Genomic DNA, 21,707 nt, shown 5'->3' with positions numbered 1-21,707 from the left:
CAGGTAAGATCTTAACCATCTTTAAACCTGCCCTTGAATACCTGTATTGTTTTTTTTGTTTTTTTTTTTTTTTTCAAGGAGCAGAATTGAGCAAATACAATTTTTCTAAAATTTTAGACAGAAACTAAAGGTTTGGAACAAGTGAAAAGTGTTCCAAAGTATTGCATCTAATAGATGAAGTAGGGAAAGTCAGAAGAAAAGCTAAAAAAAAAATAACGATATCTGCAGATTGCAAGAAAATAAGAAAAGAAGAAGGGAGAAGTAGTAATAAAGAGTAAAGAGGTACAAGCAATATGCAGGAAACGTACTTCCTCCCAGTTCAAATAGACTTGTCATATGTTGTTGTATCAACTACAGGACAGGTTAGGCTAGGTCATCGTGACCAGTCAAATGGATGTGGTTAGACATCGTTTCCACACAAATGTTTCAAAATAAGCACTTTTAAATATCATGTTTTACATATTACAAAAGCAGATTCTAGAAAAGAACATCTAGTACCATTAATGACTAATTCTGAGAAACATTGCTCAGGCAGTTGTAGAAAGATGTCCAATATCTAACAGAATACCAGTAGAAGATGTAACTTTCAAACAGAAAATGTGCATACACATTATTTTGGATAATACTCAAAATATCACAAAACATAATTCAAACAAAGTAAATGATAAACATAAATTAATCATAGTATTTGAATATCAATATATGATTAGGATTATTATACAAAGCATAAATATGTTATAACTCATATAACATTTATTATTTGGATACATCAGTCATACATCAGTTAATAATGCTTGATTTGGAAGAAAATAAATAGGGTTGTGCTCATAAGCATTTGAGAAAGCAGACACGACACGGCTTGAACGGTCTCGACCCTTCATCACAACCGGCTAGGCTAAGCTTAGTAGATGTGTCGATCAAACTTTTCCCGACGTGATTTTTTTGGCTCCCTGCCATCCCTTGCAGGAATATGTTCCACGGTTGGATACATGTGGTCCAATCATATCCCGTCGTTTAAATGACGTCATCGTTTGGCCTAAGATTGACAGTCGATCCATCCAATCAAGTGCGCTTCCGTATGGCTTGTAATAGTTGTGACCATGACGCGAACATTTCACACTGTAGTCGAAAAGGTTTCCTTTTCCCTACCTTTTTTTTTCTTGAAATAATAGCGACACAACTTACTGATATGGGTGTGTGTCACTATCCACGAAACAAAGTTTGACAGGGAGTAGCTCTGAAAAATGTCGGCTAATTATTATAATACCGAACTGAACCGCCCCCTCTCGGTGTACAACATTCAGTTAACAGGAAGAGATAGGAAGCACATTGCTAGTTAGCTTGAAGTAAAGCATTATATTATCCCCAAGACAAATTTTTATGGGTCAGAAAATAGCCAGGGTATGAATTTGTAGCCGATGTACATGATTAAGCTGTCAGATTTATTGGATTCAACAGCTATACTGTTATGCTAGCTCTCTGAGTTGGACTGAAGTGGCCTCGGCGCCGAATCCTGCAGTTTTTCACACTTCTGTTATGGTGGAAATAAACTGTCTGGTAAGATTGTCACTTTGTTACACAAAAAAGGCTAAAATATTTGCTCTGGTACTTCTGCTGTAATCACGACAAAGCTGTTTGTTTTGAAACTTTTTTTGTGATCAGAAATAGACAAAAAAGTGTTTATTGATTACAATTCATTAGTCCTTCAAAAGTTGTATGTTCTTCAGTAGTAACAAAGACAACAGTTGATTATGTCACTTTATAGGGTGTATTTCGTCTAAACATTTTAGGGGTTAGTTATTAATACAATTAGGCCCCTTTAGTTCACTACTAATGTGCCAATAAACAATTGTCATTTTTTTTATATTACGTCTCAAAATTCAGGACTAACGTTACTAAAGACAGATTTGATGAGTGCCAATTGCACAACGCCTGATAGTGTTGTCTAAACTAATTTTACAATGTAAACGATTTAATCCAGCATAATTTTTCAGTGTAGACGTTTAGCTGTCATTAATTGTATCCTGGTATGACGACGCATGCTGCTCTCTATCGCAATGCTGTCACAATCAGTCCTAGACCACGGAGCTGCTGTCACGCAGACTGTACACGCATAACATCGGGTTTATTTTAGATTAATGAGATCTGAATCGTGAACTTAGCCTAATGACAGGTTTAGTGAACACTGCGCCGTCCTCTGTTGGCTGTAGTTAGTGTTTTTGTGTTTCTGTCTTCTAAATAGACACTCTGAGGTGAGAGTCTCTACACACAGAGCTCGTGATGAAAGCTCTCGGCGCGCGCTTCGCGTTCTACGTGGGCTTTGTGGTGGGCACGTGCACCCTGTACGTGCTCCTGCGTCAGGTTGGGTTCACGCGGAACGTGGGGTCTGTTGGTCCCGAGGTCCACAAGGAAAGCCTGATGGAGATGATTGAAGAAGAAAACAAGAACTGGAAGAAGGAAAGGTCGGCTCTCTTCAACCTTAATCATCCTCACCATACAGGTAAAAACAACGAGGAAACGAATCATTATTATAAGCAAACACGATATATTCATAGTATGAGCACTACAAGTGAAACTGTAGTATAAATTGTATAATGTATAAATTGCCACAGTGTAAATTAAATCGATCAATCGCCTAGATATGATCTAAACCTTTATTACTGTCATATGTGAAACCTGAAAGAAGATAATGGGCAGAATCACAAAACATGAAATGCAAGTGAATAGTAGCAAATCAAGTCATACAGGTTTGGTACAACAGAAGGTGAGTAAATGAGAGCAGAATCTGAATTGTTTTTTGTTCTTAAGCATATTTACTATAAGGTAATTGTGTGTATGGGGCTGGAATAACTTTTTTTTAAAAATTAAAATACATTCCTTGTGCTCTGTTATTTCTCCTGTAAAACTTGTTTTCCATGGATTTGTTGGAAACTATAAAATGGAATTAAATGTTTTTGAAATTGTTGTTTGTCAGGTCTTATGATCCACAAAGTGTTTTGTGAATCTTTTAATTAATGGAAAAAAAAAGGCATTCCCAAAAGGGGTGTGTTAGACAAGTCAGATGATGTATATACAGTGCTTCAGCTTTTACACCCTTTCATTGATATGACTTGTGGATATAATATCACACCCTGATTTAACAATTGAACAAACAGTTAACCTGTTCCAAGCCTTCTGTGTGTGAGGAACTCTTTATGGGCATGTTTGCGTCTGACTGTGTATACTCCCTGGAGAGATGGACTTTGCTTTTAATTTTGGGCTCACATCTTGTGTTGTCCTTGTTAAAGTTTACAGAAAGGTTTTATCACCAAGTTGGTTATCAGTAAACCATCCCAATTGTAATAAACTGTGGACTCAGATGCTGGCTCTAAATTTTATGAATAAATATTTGATATAAAAATGTAAACAGATAATGGTATTCCATACTTCATAGAAAATGATTTCTTAATTGTTTATCACATTCAAAATATTCTTATCTACTTAGTGGCATGTGATTTTGGTTTGTTTTGAGTATTTGTCTGAGTAATCATTCGGTCTCTTGTAGGTGAGGATGGCACCCTAGCTGACGCTCTCTATAAGAAAGTACGTATTTTGTGTTGGGTCATGACCGGCCCTAATAACCTTGAGAAGAAAGCTCGGCACGTGAAAGCCACGTGGAGCCGCCACTGCAACATTGTGGTCTTCATAAGCTCTGTGGACGACCCTGATTTTCCTACGGTTGGCCTAAACACCAAGGAAGGTCGGGATCAGCTGTACTGGAAAACCATTCGTGCTTTCCACTACGTCATGGAAAAGCACGGGGACGAGGCAGACTGGTTCCTCAAAGCGGATGACGACACTTACGTGGTCGTCGACAACCTGCGCTGGATTCTGGCCAGCCACTCTCCAGAGGACCCGGTGTATTTTGGCCGGCGGTTTAAGCCGTATGTAAAACAGGGTTACATGAGTGGCGGCGCTGGTTACGTGCTTAGCAAAGAGGCTCTGAGGAGGTTTGTGGAGGGCTTCCGCACCAAAGTGTGCACTCACACTAGCTCAGTGGAGGACCTAGCTCTGGGTCAGTGTATGGAGAAAATAGGCGTTGTGGCAGGAGACTCCAGAGACACTTTAGAAAGAGAGACATTCCACCCTTTCGTTCCAGAGTCCCATCTCACTGGTACATTTCCTAAGACCTTCTGGTATTGGAACTACTGTTATTACCCCATTGTGCAGGTGAGTTCGAATTCAGTGAAGATTGCCTTATATCTATTCTGAAAACTAGTAAGATGCCTACTTAGATGGTATCATTTGCTCCAGTAGTCTCCTTTATCAATATTTGTATTGTTTTGTATAGAGTATCATGCAATGAGAACAGCGTATTAGTTTTTTTTTTTTTTTTTTTTCAGATAACCATGAATTGATTTTTTTAGTGAAAGGACAGGGTTCTCTCTGGTGACACATGAGAGACTTTATTTGCAGTCGACTGATCGTTTGCATTCAGATCTGCTTCCATCCAATCAACAACTGAGTGCCCGTCCTACTTTTTTTTTTTTTTCCCCTTTTTGATAATCTGTAAAACTTGTATTTGTGTCACAATACAGAAGAAAATGTGTTGCTACTTTTGTGGCATTATAACTTTACTTCAATTCAGTAACTTTTTAGTTAATATGCTACCGGTGTAGACCTTGAAGAGAGTCATATTAAAGGTGAAAAATTTAGACTAGAGTCTTTTTTATGTCTGCATTTAGGGCACCCTGAGGGTGCGAATCTCACCCTTTACATACGTACTATTTAAATAAATGACGCACAAGGATATTTACCATGTGCTTGTCTAGTAAAAAGCCACTAATCCCTGTGTCACTACAGGCCCGCATGAGCTCAGGTTTGTTTTGGCACAGGTCAAAGTCTACCCGAGTGCATTTGTGCTGGCACTTATTACTTTAAGCACTTCTGTCAATTTAACTGCCTTTAATTTAATTTTACATTATTGACACACTGTTTTCCTAATTAATGTTGTTCATTTGCTTTGACACAATCTTTTTTTTAAAGCACTATATAAATAAAGGTTACTTGACTTGACTTAAAAACAAGAAAAGACTAGCTTAAAGTTAAGAGTTTTATAAAGTAGAGAAAAATCTGTCATTACTTGCAGTATTAATACTTGTTTTGATTCAAACATGTATTTTTATGTTTTTTCTTTTATTGGAACTGCCTAAAAAAGAGCTATCAGTATTTTAGCTATCAGTTATTAAAATGACAAGCAAGCAAGGGTTTTGGAACAACATGGCAAGTACGCAGTTACAGGTCATATATAATAATATAATTTATTAATATAATAATGTATTGTTTCTCTCTGTTTTTCTCAGGGCCCACAATGTTGCTCAGATCTGGCGGTTTCTTTCCACTATGTGGATCCGTCACACATGTACCTGCTGGAATACTACACTTACCACTTGCGTGCCTTTGGCTACAAATACCGCTATCAGCCCCCTGAGCCCAGTGTCATAAAAGATTTAAATGCTCCAGCCCCAGACAAAGTGGAAATTGGAGACATAGAGGAAAAGCTGGGGGCAGAAGGAGAAAAGAAATCCCACGAACATAATGAAAAGTTACAGCAGATTTCTGCGTAGGAATTTTTACAAGTTACATTTAATATCTTCTTCCAAAAGAACAGTTTTTGGGATGGCTTTATTTTTTTTGGATAATGTCTTAAAATACCTTCTATATTGTGCCACAGAAACGTGTGCATGACATGTCTGTGTGATTTAATGAGCTGGTACAGTTGGGAGTGTGGTCCTCTCAATAATGTGAATGTTTAAATATGACAGTGTGGAACTGTATGACATGAAGGTTTAGACTTGTAGAGCGAGTATGTGGTTCTTGGGGTATGAGTGTAGGACGTTGCCTTAATAAGATAATAACATTGGGTAATATTTTGGGGCCAGAAGCAAGTATTAGTTTATACTTAATTTCATATTTTATTTCTTTATATAAAAATATGTCATAAACACACCGCCATGTATGATTTAACAGCAATGCCATAAGAAAAAGGGGAACCTTAATTTACTTTCATTTGCTCATTCCCTTCAATTAGTGCCTCTGCTCTGATCCAGAAAAATCAATCATTTCCATATGTCCCTGGGCCACATTTGTATTGAGATTAGGCAATATTTAAACAAAGCAGCTTATAGATTTTATAGCTTGCAAACAAATTCTGCAAACATTCAAGCTCCAGTTGTGTTTTCTCAACACTGTCTACAATAGCTTTGCCAAAGCTGCACAATTTACTTTGACTAAGATTACAAAGAACAAATTAACCAGGATGTAGTCCTTTAACTGACACCAAAACAGCATATTACCTTTCTCTAAATGGTAAAGGGATAGTTCACCCAAAAAGGAAAATTGTCATCATTTGCTTTTCGCAAAAGTTGCTCCAAAACCTGTATGAGCTTGTTTGAGAAGATATTGCGAAGAATGTAAGTAACCAAACAGTTTCTGGTAGACATATACTTATATACAGTAGTATGGAAAAAAATACTGTCGAGTTCATTAACTACCGGCAATTGTTTTGTTCTTCAAAATATCTTACTTTGTGTTCAGCAGAAGAAAGATGTTCATACAGGTTTGGAAAACATGAGGATGAGCAAACGATGACAACTTTGTCATTTTTGGGTAAACTACTCCTGTAGGAAAGTTGCGGATTAGTAAGATCCTGTTGGCTGGCCCAGTAGTTCAAGAGTGCCTGGGAAAGAAGTAAAGCTAGCAAGGTAGATAAGACGGTGTAAGTATACGCAGTTTTTTCACCATGCTAATGGGAATTGTGGTTTTCTAGATGAATGGTGTAGTGTAATACGCAGTGAAGCAAAGCAGCTTGTGAGTTATTGCACCTGACCACATAAAGCTTTTTTTTTTAAATTGTTTGGAGTGTGACTGTGGAGGCTTTTGCTTATCTGGGATTGAATGTCAGGTTTCGCTAGTGTTGAAACTCCTACAGCAGTCTGTGAGTGACATTAGATGTGTTGACTTTGAAGCTGACGTAGCCGCTTGTCCAGGGTGGTGAAATTGATTCAGTTTCTTGTGGTTCTGCTTAATGTCTCTATTACTCAATTATTTGTGTGTATTTGCTGTACTTAAAGGGATAGTGCACTCAAAAATAAAAACTGCTATCATTTACTCACCCTCATGTCATTCAAAACCTGACTATATCTCTTTTGAGAAACAAAGTTATATGTATTCTATTTTTCATGATTGCACCCTATTATATAAACAATGCATCCTTCAGCATGCGTGTTGTAAAACATGAGGCGGAGTAAATAACAGAATTTTCCCTTTAAATGTGCTGGAGTTGGTAAGTTTTCTGAAAGGACCTTTTTAACATAATGCACACTAAATGTGTATCATTCAAATGTTTTTATTCCAGTATAGGATTAGAGATAAAGCTGTGGGTTAAATCAAATGCAGCAGTGCTCAAACTCTGTCCATGCACTTGCAGATATTTTGACTGCGTGTATGACACCACAATTATGAAGGGATTCAAATAAAGTTTATTTGAATGAATAAACTTATTTGAACTGGAAATGAGTGTATTTGAATACCAACCACTTTTGTCCTTTGACCACTCCAAGCACAAAGTCACTTGCTTTTGTCATAGAACTGAATGATTTTTGAAGTTAATGCAAACAGGTTATATGTTATTGGTAAAATTATCTTCGTTTTAGTTCCTAATCAAATTCTGCATAAATCTTGAAATTGTTAATGGAATGACTATGGTTTTGACTAACACGATTGCTTTTCAGTGAGTATTCAGGAATAAATGGTGTGAATTACCAGTATGCTTGGGAAATCTCTGTGAAAGTGCCAGAGTAAATGGAAGTTTTTGCAGTTTTGTTCTAGTCTGTTGATTCAAAGAGGAAAAGCACTCTTGAGTGTGCACCATCCACTTTAGGTATGATCTAATAGTTATTTTTTTGTGGGGTAAATTTCCATGATTTCAAAGAGAAGTTAGCTGTTGTCAGCTAAATGTTTGAACATGCTCATATGTTCCTAGTATGCAAATGATCTTCCTTAGAAAAGTGCTGGCTAAAATTCCTTTGTAAACATTCCCTTTGCAGAGTTTACTTTTGTAAGTTGACATAAGTTTGCATATTTCAGCTCTTGAACAGAGAGAAAGAAATGCAAATCTTAAGATGACTAGAGTTTTCTTTGGAGACGTTGCATTGATTGAGCAAAGTTTTTTGCAAATTGTGTTGACTAAGAAGGCCCATAGAAATTTGCATCTGCACTCTGGGAGATGTGTAGTGGATTATGTAATGAAAAGGGAAGCCAGCTTGTCATAAATGAAGCAGAACCACTCTGTGCGAACATTAAAACCAGCCCTGCATTTCTGCATTCCTGAATTCATGCGTTTCATGCCCTTGTCTTTAATCCAAAGGTATATGTGTTCCTTTCTTATTCTCTTTTGTCGGTAGGGTCTTTTATGTACAAAGGGGAATCCTGCACAGTACTTCCACAGCAATCTTTTATTTATAAAAGAGTGTGTGAGGCAAATGTGTGACAAGAATAATTCAATGAGGAAGAATAACCAGCATATTAAATAAAGACTTGTTTTACATTAAACTATTTTTATGTGGTCTGTTCTATGAATAAATAAATAAAATAGTATTTTTACAGCATATGTAAAATTAATCAAGAAAATTTACAATGTTTACCTTATATATTTTTCAGTCTTCCTACATCTGTCTTTTCATCCCAGGATTGTTGTCGTTCCTGAATTGCTAAGTAAATCTATCAACACACCTTTGATTTGAGTCTGGTGCATTTTGTACTCAGAAATCTTAATGGCGTTAATGTAAATGTTATCTTACATAAAAAGAGACAAAATATACTACAATGAACACACTGACAATAAACTGAAACTCGTACATCTTGGTTATCGTACAAAGACGGACAATTTTTCTTCAGAATGGCAAAATTGCACGGTGGATGAGTTCTGGACTGAAGAAGTCAGGCTTCATACACCACAGCAAAACCTTCATGAAAAACAATAACAATGCAATAAAATCAATACAATTATGTAGAAACCTCTCACAAAAAATAACTTCTGTTGATCATCAGCAATTCATCAACTCTGACTTTAAAGCGACCGTCCATTTAAATTCAAGCTAAACTTACATGTTCTCACCTCTGCATTCTGTCCTTTAAGAAAATGTTGCCTCTTCTCTGTCCTCTCCGAACAGGAATATCTGGTAGAAATAAATAATAATAATTTAAGGCTTGGTATTTTTCAGATGTTCTCTTACTACAATTCTATATAGTGGCCACTAGAGGTCAGTGTATTCGCTTCAGTGTTGTCTGTCACTCATTCTGCACTGTGCATATTTCAAACCCTGGGAGTGTGGTATATAGGTTTGCTTGGGCGTGGGGACATAAATATAGACAATAAATAATAAATTAACCTCAAATTATTGCACTTTCTTATTTCCTATTCACTCTTTAGATTGACAAATATTGACCACCTTTTACATGTCCTTTCACAGACTTACCAGACACGGTGTTTCTCCGTCCTAACAATCCAACAAAGATGTCATTCATATTAGCTGCAAAAGACCAAAGAGTAAAATCTCATCAAGCTCTGATGTTACTTTAATTAATAATAGGTGTATGTTAATGAAGAAAACTGGAACTTACGTCTAAATGGTGGATTGGTGTCACGATTTGTTCCTGTGAAATAAAAATGAATGATAAATCAAACGTAAAATACTATTGACCTTGAAGGAATAGTTCTCAGTTTTGTCATTTACTCATCCTCAAGTTGTTTTAAACCTTTTCTGTGAAACAACAACATGAAGGTAAGAGAATGATGTCCCAATATTTAGCATTTTTAATACTGTTAAAAGCAAATTTCATCATTGAAATGATTTAGTTTGCCTGGGTCTCACCTGCGCTCCTCCTGCCCATCAGGCCAATAAAACTGTCATAATCAATATCATTGTATCGTTTCTCATAGCGCTCCGACTGGTCGCTGTCGTCCTGTACAGAAAACACAATCGCAAATGAAAGTCAAACCCATGTGACTCCAGACTGTGATGATCATTGAAGTTATAAAAACAACTGAAAAGAAACAAAGATCAGGGAACTGCTTTGAAAAATGGATTTTACCATACAATAAAATAATCCAAGAAGCGGTCATTTTGCGTGTGTGTGTGTGTGTGTGTGTGTGTGTGTGTGTATATAAGAACCTGTATGTGTGTAGTTTGCCAGTGTGGACACTCGTGACTGAACCTCTGTATGAGCCCATTTTTTAACAGTCAGATATCACTTTGATAGAGTCATTAAGGTTTTAATGGTGCCATTATAATTTATTCTAGCCATCTCCATATATTCTCTCCATATCAGTTCAAAATTTAAAGGGTCATATTCCCAATATATATAGCCTAACTGAATAGGCTATTAAATGAAATAATAATAATAATAATAATAATAATAAACATCTATATTAGCCTACATAAATATTCTCTATTTTGTCCTCCAAACTAAAATTTAGATTTTTGCAAAATCTGTTGAGTAAACAAGTGACCCCACAATCAAAATACATATTGTGGAAGGTATTTATAGGCTATATATTCATAGTAGGCAATATGTAAATAGTTGAGATGATAGATAGATAGATAGATAGATAGATAGATAGATAGATAGATAGATAGATAGATAGATAGATAGATAGATAGATAGATAGAGTAGCATAGTTAACGTTCACATTTGTACAGGTTAAGGTGAAATAAAAAAAATGACGTTGCGTTGCGTACATTATGCTACTCTGGAAAGGTTCATTTGTATTAACGTAGTTAGCCTATAAATAATTACAGTTAGTTATATTTTTAAGAATATACTTTTGATTAAAAAAATCTATATAAATTATTATTTTTTTATTTTTTAACCGGAGGAGGTATAGTTTAGAATGCAACTTTTAAGTAGTCTATATGCTAACTTTTATTTAGTGTGACAACTAGCCCCTATTCGATTCTTAGGCACATAGCGCACCTTTTAATCTCATAGAGCAAGCCCGTCTAACAAACCAACGATATTAGTTTTTAAAGTGTCGTTTAATGTGAACTTACCGTGAATGACGGATAGTCGAGCGCACAGCTCGAGTGTCGAGGACACGCGAGCATCAGCAGCACATGAGAGAACAGCACGAGCAACCAACCGCAGGACATCCTTAGATCCACACCTGCGCCAAACTTTATTTAGACAATCCAAACCAAACACTTCTGTCATATAAAGCTAGAATAATTTGATCAAAGAAGTAATAATACCTCTTAGATACACTGAGATGAGCGGGGGTTCAGGAGGATGCTGTTCAGTTGTGTCTTTCCAGAGTTGTAAATGCTCGCAGGTGCGCGCGTTCCTTTATTTGTGGCGTTCGCGCGCTCCGCTCACTCAACCCCGGGCAAGCTGGCTCTCCAAATACGAACCAAATAATGATGCTAACATATTCTAGTGACGCAAAGTCATTAACACATAGAGCCTTGACGTATTTGTGCGGTCAGTTATACTACTACTACTCACAGCTCGTCTTAGTCTTGAGTTGCACGCAAAATTCAGTCCAGTCTATGTTTGACCGTGGCTTATTATTTCTGTAAGATTTGTGAAGCAGTGATTAATGAGAAAATTCGAAGAGTATAGGCTTTGCAGTTTATTAAATGCAGAATCGTAAGTTGGCAGATGGACAAGGTTATTTGCATTGTGTTCTGGGTAATAGGGAGTGTGTGAGTTTTAGAAGATTTCTGATTCAGAAAGACACGTGTTTGACAGGGTTCAAGGCTTATTATTCAGTGGGATTATGAGTCATCTATACTGCTCATTCCATTTGCTCCATCTCATTACAGATATGTCCTTGATAGGACAAAGCTGTCTGTGAGTTATAGAAAAGGTGCTGCCTTGATTAAGATCTGTAGGAGCCTGATTGATGAATGCTTATGGCTTTAAAGCAAGGCTTAGATTTAAAATTCTCTGAAACTGGAAGAAATGTTCTTTAAAGTGTATACATTTTGTAAGAAAAATACATTTGACCTGTTGACCTCTTTAGTCTGTTCCCGTGTGATGATTTCTGTATATCTTTTCCTATATAAAGACAGAGATGAAATCAAGATTGACGTTTGCCATCAGACGCCTCCATTCCAAACAGTTCAGTAGTGAGTTTGTTTGGGGGGAATTAGTTAAAATACTCACCATGGCAACAGCAATGAGAGTTTCTTGCTGGTGTGACAACTTGCCCCCTAGATGAATTATCTTTATTTCTTTCGTTCACTAGTGTCATTTGTTGCCTTTTAACATTCAATTTTATTGGCCTCTATGTTTTAGGGTATGTAATTCTACTAAATTAATTTGCATAGAGAAGCCAATACTGTAATTAGTTTTTTCAAATTATTCTTATTTCTCTCTTTTGATTCCTCAGCAAGGCGGAAAGCTCTTAATGATACACCGACGCACTACATTCCTCATGAAGCAGGATTTGCTGTATAGAAGGGATGTGGAGCTGGAAAACAGGGCTTTGAAGTGATTAAGTCCAGTTGTTTGCATTGAGAACAAATGATTCCTTCAGTTCTGAACATTTCCATGCCATCAAAACAAGTGATTATTTACGATAGTCTTGTCTCTGAAGCCTGATTTGTTTCCTGCATTTGTAAGAAAGTGTTGCTTGTGTTTGCTGAAGCGGACATGAAACATTAGAACAGTTCGGAAGTACACCCACACTCACAAGTCCAGTCACTGCTTCTCAATGGTGAGTGACACCTACCAACTTTTGCTTACGCAAATAAACTCACACAGTATCGCTCTCATTTTCTTTCTTATAGCCTAATTTCCTTGAATTTTTACTGTATTTCTGGTCTCATTCTTTCACCAAATAATATAGATTACAATGAAAGACTGAATGCAAAGAAGTTCAGCGAATTTACAGACTTTGTTCTGCCAGCTGAAAAAAAAACCTTCACTATCGTCATCACCATCATCCTTCTTTCTTATATTATTTACTATGTCCAAATGTGCCATATAATAGTACACTTACCCTTTCAACCCACGGTCTCACCCAAACAGCTTTGAGTCTTTTGATCAAGAAGAAAATAGTGGTTGAATGCTTCCTCTGTCCATGTTTTAAAAAGAAATGTTGATTGTTTGTCTCATGGTCAGAGATCATTGTAAGTACAGAGCATTTATCAGACTTCATATCCTCATAGAAAGCATAACCCAAAGTGACCTCGGTTACTGAAAACTTTGCAAAGAAGATGTATCACTTTCCATCACACATACATATGACATGACAATGAGCAGCAGTGAGAGATAACTTGAATCTTTCAGTTTTCAGCATAAATTAAACCAAGGAATTTATCACTGCCATATATTGTTGCTGGATGCATTATGCCACACTTTTAAGGCTGGACTTATTTAGGGGTCAATTCAAAACAAAAAACAAGTAAATAAAATAAAATAAAAAAGTTCTCCCTACCTCTGACACAGTATACTTATGCAAGATTATGTGTGTGACTATGAATGTATGTGAGAGAGATTTGCTCACTGGTTTAGTAATAATGCATTACCCTATGCATGCCCCATCCTGAGGCTACTCTGGGTAATTTTGTGAAATCCAATTATAACCATCCAATTATATTCAATTATGACTAAATAAGATTGCACCGAGTCCTATCTAACACATTTTACTACTCTGTGGCTTCTATAATGACAGATGTCATTGACAGTAAACTGGGAGATATTTGACTTATGTTCTCACACATGAATACACTCAAAAAGCAAAGCCCCCCTAATTGATAATATGCTGAGTTCCCCCTTAAGGGTTTATTAATCCTGGATATATGGCACTGTGTGTGATCACACATGTGACTCAAGTGTAAAAATCCCTTTGTGTTTAGGCCAATAAGTTGACATGTGAAAATGAGAATCGCACTTCTGCATATTTCTGCTTGTACCTCACTCCTCCCACCCGTTTCTGTGTTCCTCACTTAAGTGAGAAATGATGGAATTGACGCTGGAGTCATTAGCGAAATTTATTAGACCCCACGTAATCAGACAACTGTGAGCTAGGCTCAGTATTTCATAACAGCATCCCTGAATGCACAACACATTGAACCTTGAAGCAACTGGGCTAAAGCAGCAGAAGACAACAAAGTGCCAGTCCTATCAGCTAAGAAGAGGGGGGGAAAGGCTAGAATTAACACTAGCTCACTTAAACTGGACAATAGGAGATTGGAAAAAGGTTGTCTGGTCTGATGAGTCTAAATTTCATTTAGATGGCAGGTTCAGAATATGGCATAAACAACATATAAGCACCCATCAATCCTGTCTTGTATCAGTGGTTCAGGCTGGTGATGGTGATGTAATGGTGTGGGGGATATGTTCTTGGAAAACTTTGAGCCACTCAGTACCAACTGAGCATCGTTTACTTGCCACAGCCTTCCCTTTAATTATTTTTTTTTTAGACATTTATTCATACACTGAACCGAGAACTGTTTCTTCTTGACTTGAGACACGAATAAAAGATTGATTCGTTACCTGGCTCCGCTCGGTGTTCATCTTCAGTTCTCTCTTCACATAAGTTCAGTCAGTGTACTGTTTGAGTAAATGAATTACTCCAGGATATTGGTTTGTTTGAACTCAGGGGGAGTGTCAGCCACATTAAAAAAGTTAACAGCTTAAGTCATTTGTGGATTAATGCGTATTGGAGACGCGAACCGTTTCAAACGATTCAGTTCGATTTGGTGAACTGGTTCAAGAAGATCCGGTTACATCGAGTGATTCGTTTGCGAACTGGATATCAACTGTTGTGTTTGAACACTCTCACAACAGACCCGGAAAAGAAGACAATGCTGAATAAAAAAAGTCATAGTTTTTGCTATTTTTGGACCAAAATTCTATACAAATTCTAACTGACCCTCTGACGTCACATGGACTACTTTGATGATGTTTTTCTTACCTTTCTGGACATGGACAGAATACTGTACATACATTTTCAATGGAGGGACAGAAAGCTCTCGGACTAAATCTAAAATATTTTAAACTGTGTTCTGAAGATGAACGGAGGTCTTACGGGTTTGGAACGACATGAGGGTGAGTTATTAATGACACAATTTTCATTTTTGGGGCGAACTAACCCTTTAAAGTTTGAGCATATTGTTTGCAAACTGCATTTGATTAATCAAAACAAAAGTAAGTTAGTTGATATGCTGTTTTGTTATTGTTGTTTAGAAGCAGTAATATGCAGTTATTAGCCATGTCAACTGTATTTTTTGTTGGTTTTCATGAGACCCCCCTTGAAATTACCAGGACCCCCCATTGCCCCCCCCCCCCCCAATTAAAATTGTCTGGAGCCACCATTGATTGTTGCTGATCATGTCCATATCCTTTTATGACCACAGTGTTCCTATCTTGTGATGGATACTTTCAGAAGGACGATGTGCCATGTCTCATTGCTCAAATCATCTCAAACTGGTTTCTTGAACAAGACAATAAGCTCACTACACTCCACCAGATCTCAGTCCAGTAGAACATTTTTGGAATGGTGGAATGGGAGATTTGCATGGATGTGCAGCCAACAAATCTGCAACAACTGCGTCATATTATCTGGTCATGATAGACCAAAGTCCCTGAAGAATTTTTCCAGCACAGTGAGAAATCTGCGCCCTGAAGAATCAAGGCAGTTCTTTGCCCAAATGTTAGTTCTTTGGCACAAAAATATTTGTGGTACATTCCACCTCCCCACCCAAATGATTTGTTAGTTTCCCTCTGCTGACGTCAATCTGCAAAGTCATCTATAGGAAATGTTTCTCTGGCTAAGCCATTTGCATAATCTAAATGAGCTTTAAAGGGTCATGAAACCCTGTTTCAGCACTTTAATTCTCACCAGTTTTAAAGAACGCTTAAAAAGTGTGCGTGAGGAGTTGAGAGGGAAGGGGGGGGACAGACAACACAGCTTTGGGTTCAGACAGTTTCATTTCGCTCCCATCGAGTTAAATGGACAGCCATTTGCACTCTGCATCGAAAATATCTCCTCGTCTCTGATAACTTTTAAGGCTTATTCTGCGGGGTTAATATATACGCCTTTTGACAGATTGTGTCAAGGAGCTAGAAAATTGGTTGTGAATTAATCAACTTTGTACCGAACTCTTCTTACAAAGCAAAAACAAACACTCTTTCAATCCATGAACGTTTCTCTTGCTTAATATGCCTTATGCACGGTCTCACAATCTGAACTGTCTGTCATAGCAAATCAAAGCATGCTGTTGTGAATAATTAAGCGAAGCATCTTCTCATAGGATAAGAACACGCAGTCTCATTAATAATTTAACAGTCCTTTGCCACGTCACAAATTGCGACGTCAACAAGATGTAGATTTTAAACCCAGAAGATGAAAATAGCTCAAAAAAGCTTTAAATTAACCAGATTTATCTGACAGTTAAAATTATCGGAAGCTAACATCTTCTATGATGTGCAACACAAACACCTCTGCTAAAAGGCGTCATCCACATTCAAACATGTGCCCCATCAAATTTTTTGAGCCATTTGAATGAGGCTTCAAAAAGACAAACAAATAAAAGCTGATTAATATTTTTATATTTGATACAATCACACCAGTGTGGTTAAAACTTTCAGTGCTGCATAGATCCATCTGCTAAATTTAAATTTGTTGGCTGGAACAGCCATGCTGCGCATATTAACCAGTCACACATTACTCTGTTGAGCTAATGAATGCAAAGGCCAATCAGAGGGCATAAATCGAATAAAAATAAAACATATGTTTATATCAGTTATATAGTGCCATCGTGACTGCTGTGAATCACATGTCAAGCACCATACCCCCACTCACCCTCACTCCTGCCCCCTCAAAAATGGAGAGTGCATCTAGTGACGCACCTGGAATGGGGTTTCGTGACCCTTTAAATCTGGTGACTCATGGTAAGTCTGCTTATTGCAATGATTACTGAGTTAAAAAAATCAACAATGTTGTTGCAAATAAACAAAGACAGTTTTACTGTTCACCTGTTTTTATTTTACAGTGTATTTGCATGCTATTACAATCAAAGGTCTCATTAAGTTGGAAATGATGGAGAAATGATTATATGTGAAATGATGCCCTCTGTTGGCAAGATAATATAGCAGGGTCCAAAGTCCAATGACACACAGACACACACAACACACACAGGGGTTTTTTTGTGAAAAGTGGGGACATCCCATATGCGTAATAGTTTTTATACTGTACAAACTGTATATTCTACGGCCCTACACCAACCCTACACCTAACCCTAACCCTCACAGGAAACTTTGTGCATTGTTACTTTCAAAAAAAAAAAAAACAAAAAAAAAAAAACTAATTCTGTATGATTTATAGGCGTTTTGAAAAATGGGGACATGGGTTATGTCCTCATAAGTCACCCTCTCCTTGTAATATCTGTGTCATACCCAGGTCATTATACAGAGTTGTGTCCTGATATGTCACAAAAACATGGCCACACACACACACACACACACACACACACACACACACACACACACAGCATTTATTTATTTATTTATTTATCTTATTTAAGCCTGGTATAAATAAATAAATGGTTTAGCTACTTTATAAAGTAGATATTTATATAAATGAACTAAGAAATAATTATGATTCAAATATTAACATGAATTAAACAGCCAACAGAAAACTTATGTATACTTTATTTCTTTTTTTAAGTATGATTGACTAATCATTGCAATAATCAGACCACCAGACTTTAGTCACCAGAATTATTTAAAATTGGATTTAGATTACGCAATATATCTGTCTGTGATCTCTGAGCAGATGTTGGATGTTGTATATTGATCCAAATATGTGGTCTGAGCAAAAGAATAATGTTTAACTTGACTGAACCAAGTGGATCTTTGTGTGAGGGAAATGGCCTGTAAGCAAAACATGAAGTCCTCCATCTTTTTATAATCACTTCATTAAAAATGTATGCACGGGTGCACAATCCTGCTCTCTCTCACACATGCACACTCTCACACAGTCTTCCCAGGCATGAAACGAGTATTCTGCGATTTATCTGGGTCAAACACAAAGCCCCTGCACCCCTCCATGGTCTTCAAGAGAGAAAGCAGAGAAAAAATGAGAGGAGGAGAGAGGGGACATGAGGGTAAATAAACAAAACGCCCATAGAACACATTGATCCTCTCCACGTGATGTCACATTCATCACTGGGCAATGGGGCCAGTGAGAGAGAAGGGGGCAAAACCAGAGAGAGGGAGATGTATATGTTTTTGTGAAGGCTGGATTCTAACAGAGAGGTACTATCGGGATTGTTAGAAGGTAAGAGCCTTATTATTCTCATATTAATCTGATAATCAATCATCAATCAAAGCAAGTGTAACATGCAAATGAGTGGAGATATAATTTCCTCTGTAATTTAGATTTTAAAAAAACTGACAGACTGCATGCTTGAGAAAAGTATTTAAAATTACATTATAGAACCTTATGATGAAAGTTTTGTTTTTGTTTTATTTAATCCATATTTAATTTGAAACTATTTAATAACATTCATACAGTAAATCAGAATTGGATTATACATTTGCAAATATATTTAAAAATTCAATACAGTAGAATCCAAGTCAAAAACTGCATACACTTTCTCCATTTAAATATGGAAATAAACACAAAATGATTTGAGATCAAATTTTAAAAAAAACAAATAAATGAGAAGCAAAGTTGACGTTTCACTTATTCTGTTTCGATAACTTGAATTATATGTTAAATATATGGTGTATGTTTAGAGAGGAAGTGTCTATAGGAGTCTTTTAGATTGAGGAGTCTTACAAAAAAAAGTGCTCATCCCTTTTCTTTCCCATCTTCCTTCCGTCTTTTTGTCCATTTCCACTTTAAAAAACACAAATACACATATCTCATTTTCTCACCCCTGTGGTGTAGATACAGCTGCAGATATTTGTGCGGATACAGTATATACATAAACAGCTTCATGGACACTGCATGCACAAATGTAAAAGTCTACACAAAAATGAAAATGAAACATCATTTACTCACCCTCATGTTGTTCTAAACCTGTGTGACTTACTTTCTTCCAGGGAACACAAAATGTATGTTAAAGAATGTTGGTATCCAAACGGTTTCAGGTGCCACTGATTTCCATTGTAAGGACAAAAATACAAGTAATTGGGACCCAAAACTGTTTGGTTACCAACATTCTTCAAAATGTCTACTTTTGTGTTGCACAGAAAAAAAATACATAAATACACAGAGATGAGTAAATGATCATTTGGTGGACAATTGCTTCAAAACATTCAACACAGAAACCATGATTTGCTTGATGTTGCAGGTCTCCACAGGTCAAAATGACTAAAAGGAACTCAAACCTCAGATGGTTACTTCTCACCCACCTCTTACTGTCTGATGTAGTATTTGGCAGAGCTCCCCACCCTCAAAGCAACCCGAGGCCTTCTGTCACTTCAATGCCTCAAACAGAGCAAGCAGAATCACAAGTTGTAGAAGATGATCTTGCCGCCGCCCATCAGTTGGTCTCAAACCTCTCAGCCTCTCTACAAGGTCAGCTGGATATTCAAAGCAATGTAAGCTGTGCAGAACTCTCTAATGGAGGCTGGATTGGAAAGGGTTTCTCTCAGGAGCTATTAGGGTTGGCAATGGTGCCAGTGCTGGTGTCAGCAGGATGTTTGTTTGAAGCCCAAGCACTAGTAATGCAACTCTATGCGGTGTTGGGGCAAAAGGACACACATGGATTTCTACAGGACATTCTGGAGCTGATCAAGAGAGGTAAAGAGAGAGATTCAACACACATGGTCCATCAAAGAGTATTCCAAACCCCTTCCTCTCCTTCTATGCAAAACTCTGGGTCTCAACGCCACCTACAGGCTGTAATATTTAACATTCATCAGCTAGCTGAGGTGGGTGAGAAAGATGATAAAGGTAAAGTTGGGCCTAGTGGGAATTGCAATGGATGGGTGAGAGTGAAAGGCACTCGGTTCCTCGGGCAGACCACTGAACAGAGCAAGCCATTGTGTCTTGAAGAAGCACAGCAGGCTTGTGGAAGCTTGGGATTCCAATGTGCAGGTGTGACACAGGATGGCGATTCTGGATATTTCCTTGTTATCTTGAGGCCTGGAAGCCGCGTGGTGCCTTCATCTAACTTTGAGAGCTGGATCCAGAATTGCAAGGTGGGGTCTGTCCGTTGGCGCAGAAACGGGATCCCTCAACATCACTGTGTAAATGAAAAAGAGGAGCGAGTGTATACAGTAGTGGAGTGGATTCCAGCAGTCTCCACACTGTATAATCTGGGAACAGCTGTTTACTATGCTTCGGTCAGCTGCTATGACACTGCAAAAGAGAGAGCCATCTTCAGTACTGTGGATCTGGGCACAGACGCCCTCATGGCCGCAACAGGGGGAACCGCAGGGGTTGCCGGTTATGCGTTGGGGGCTGGTTTAAAAACAAGTGTGAAGGCAGGGATTAAATATCTGCTGAACAGCATGAAAGAGGAAGATGACCTGGTAATGAACCAGAACAGCTGGGAGGATGGAACTCTCAATGTCCAGTAAAAGACCAAGGAGAAACCTATGAGGAGATTAAAGAACAACAGCTACATTGCTCCAGGGCCTCAAGGATTTTTACACCTGTAGTAAATGATGTTTAGAATTCTCTATTGCTATATGTCCAGTCACAATAAATTTGTTCAGTCATAAATACCTTAATATCCAAAAGGTATTTAATGACATCAGCAGGAAGTGACATTATTTTTTGGTGGGAAATAATAGCAGCCTAAACATGAGCACCCCCCCCCCCCCCCCTTTTCAACATTCCATACTGTTAGGTTATAGAAATATGGATTTATTTTATTTTATATATATTATACTATTATAATACGATATAATGTGTCATTATTGTTTCAGAAAACATCCTTTTTATGCATCACGATTAATTTGCTTGTCATTATGTAAATAATTCCTGAGTTTGATCATATATTTTAAATCCTAATAATCCTATTTTAATTTAGTTAGAGACTTCAAAATGTACCTTTATAACAGTAGCCACTTATTATAACGTAGCTACTCAATATTTACATCAGTTCTCCAGCGTCAGCGGAGACTTTGCGGAGACTCACGTTAAGCATGTGTAATATTTAACTGTTATAGGCCATCACACCAGAACACTACTAGATTACAAGACAAACAGAATAGACTGCATAAAACCAAACTTTATAACTTTATATATGTGATTAGAGTGTAGCAGTTACAAGTAAAGTAAAATAGAAATGTTTCTACCTGCATTTCAGTTTTGAACTCCTTGTTTTATATAAATGTATAATCGTGTTTTATATATGCATAGAGTAAAATAAAGAAAAGTATTATTAACGTATTCTCACATGTTGATCTTATAATGTTTTCGTGAAGAGACCGTATGGCCTTTTAAATTTCGGCGGTAGGTCCACCCCTCCATAACATGACTTTCACTTCGTCATTTCTTGGAACACGAGAAGAGAGCTCATGAGTTTCGTTTCTACGGCTGTTCTATCAACACCCCTCTGTTGTGATGAGTTTGATTGACGGGTGATTCTACCAATTGGGGTGGTCATTGTGCCCGTCTGCGCCAATAAACGAACGCGACGGTTTCAAGATGGGTGGGACTATTAGACTGTTTGGGTGGGACTTATGATTTAGTG

The 21,707-nt window shown here is 37.4% G+C and overlaps 3 protein-coding genes across 3 annotated transcripts; 2 read left to right on the top strand and 1 right to left on the bottom strand.

Moving 5' to 3' along the window:
- Positions 1-1,117: 1,117 nt before the first annotated feature.
- c1galt1lb (core 1 synthase, glycoprotein-N-acetylgalactosamine 3-beta-galactosyltransferase 1, like b) lies at positions 1,118-8,592 on the top strand. Its single transcript, XM_026259805.1, has 4 exons — positions 1,118-1,557; positions 2,243-2,500; positions 3,545-4,209; positions 5,343-8,592. The coding sequence occupies exons 2-4, from the start codon at positions 2,281-2,283 to the stop codon at positions 5,604-5,606; spliced, it is 1,149 nt and encodes a 382-aa protein (XP_026115590.1). The 5' UTR covers positions 1,118-1,557; positions 2,243-2,280; the 3' UTR covers positions 5,607-8,592.
- Positions 7,950-14,632, bottom strand: tac3b (tachykinin precursor 3b). Its single transcript, XM_026259815.1, has 7 exons — positions 11,292-14,632; positions 11,094-11,206; positions 9,915-10,005; positions 9,664-9,696; positions 9,519-9,572; positions 9,158-9,218; positions 7,950-9,005 (listed from the first exon to the last, which is right to left on the bottom strand). The coding sequence occupies exons 2-7, from the start codon at positions 11,190-11,192 to the stop codon at positions 8,987-8,989; spliced, it is 357 nt and encodes a 118-aa protein (XP_026115600.1). The 5' UTR covers positions 11,193-11,206; positions 11,292-14,632; the 3' UTR covers positions 7,950-8,986.
- A 2,933-nt stretch (positions 14,633-17,565) lies between these two features.
- apof (apolipoprotein F) lies at positions 17,566-21,303 on the top strand. Its single transcript, XM_026259771.1, has 2 exons — positions 17,566-18,331; positions 19,353-21,303. The coding sequence occupies exon 2, from the start codon at positions 19,369-19,371 to the stop codon at positions 20,584-20,586; it is 1,218 nt and encodes a 405-aa protein (XP_026115556.1). The 5' UTR covers positions 17,566-18,331; positions 19,353-19,368; the 3' UTR covers positions 20,587-21,303.
- The last annotated feature ends 404 nt before the right edge of the window (positions 21,304-21,707 follow it).

The sequence above is a fragment of the Carassius auratus genome, chromosome 6 (assembly GCF_003368295.1).
Source record: "Carassius auratus strain Wakin chromosome 6, ASM336829v1, whole genome shotgun sequence".
Lineage (NCBI taxonomy): Eukaryota > Metazoa > Chordata > Actinopteri > Cypriniformes > Cyprinidae > Carassius > Carassius auratus.
The sequence above is the reverse complement of the archived record's forward strand: the minus strand, read 5'-3'. Positions and strand labels throughout refer to the sequence as shown.

Coding starts and splice junctions, on each gene's coding strand:
- c1galt1lb (XM_026259805.1), top strand. CDS start 2,281: ATGAAAGCTCTCGGCGCGCGCTTCGCGTTCTACGTGGGCTTTGTGGTG. Junction 2,501..3,544: donor TAATCATCCTCACCATACAG/GTAAAAACAACG, acceptor GGTCTCTTGTAG/GTGAGGATGGCACCCTAGCT. Junction 4,210..5,342: donor GTTATTACCCCATTGTGCAG/GTGAGTTCGAAT, acceptor TGTTTTTCTCAG/GGCCCACAATGTTGCTCAGA.
- apof (XM_026259771.1), top strand. CDS start 19,369: ATGACTAAAAGGAACTCAAACCTCAGATGGTTACTTCTCACCCACCTC.
- tac3b (XM_026259815.1), bottom strand. CDS start 11,192: ATGTCCTGCGGTTGGTTGCTCGTGCTGTTCTCTCATGTGCTGCTGATG. Junction 10,006..11,093: donor TCGACTATCCGTCATTCACG/GTAAGTTCACAT, acceptor TTTTCTGTACAG/GACGACAGCGACCAGTCGGA. Junction 9,573..9,663: donor CACCAATCCACCATTTAGAC/GTAAGTTCCAGT, acceptor GGTCTTTTGCAG/CTAATATGAATGACATCTTT.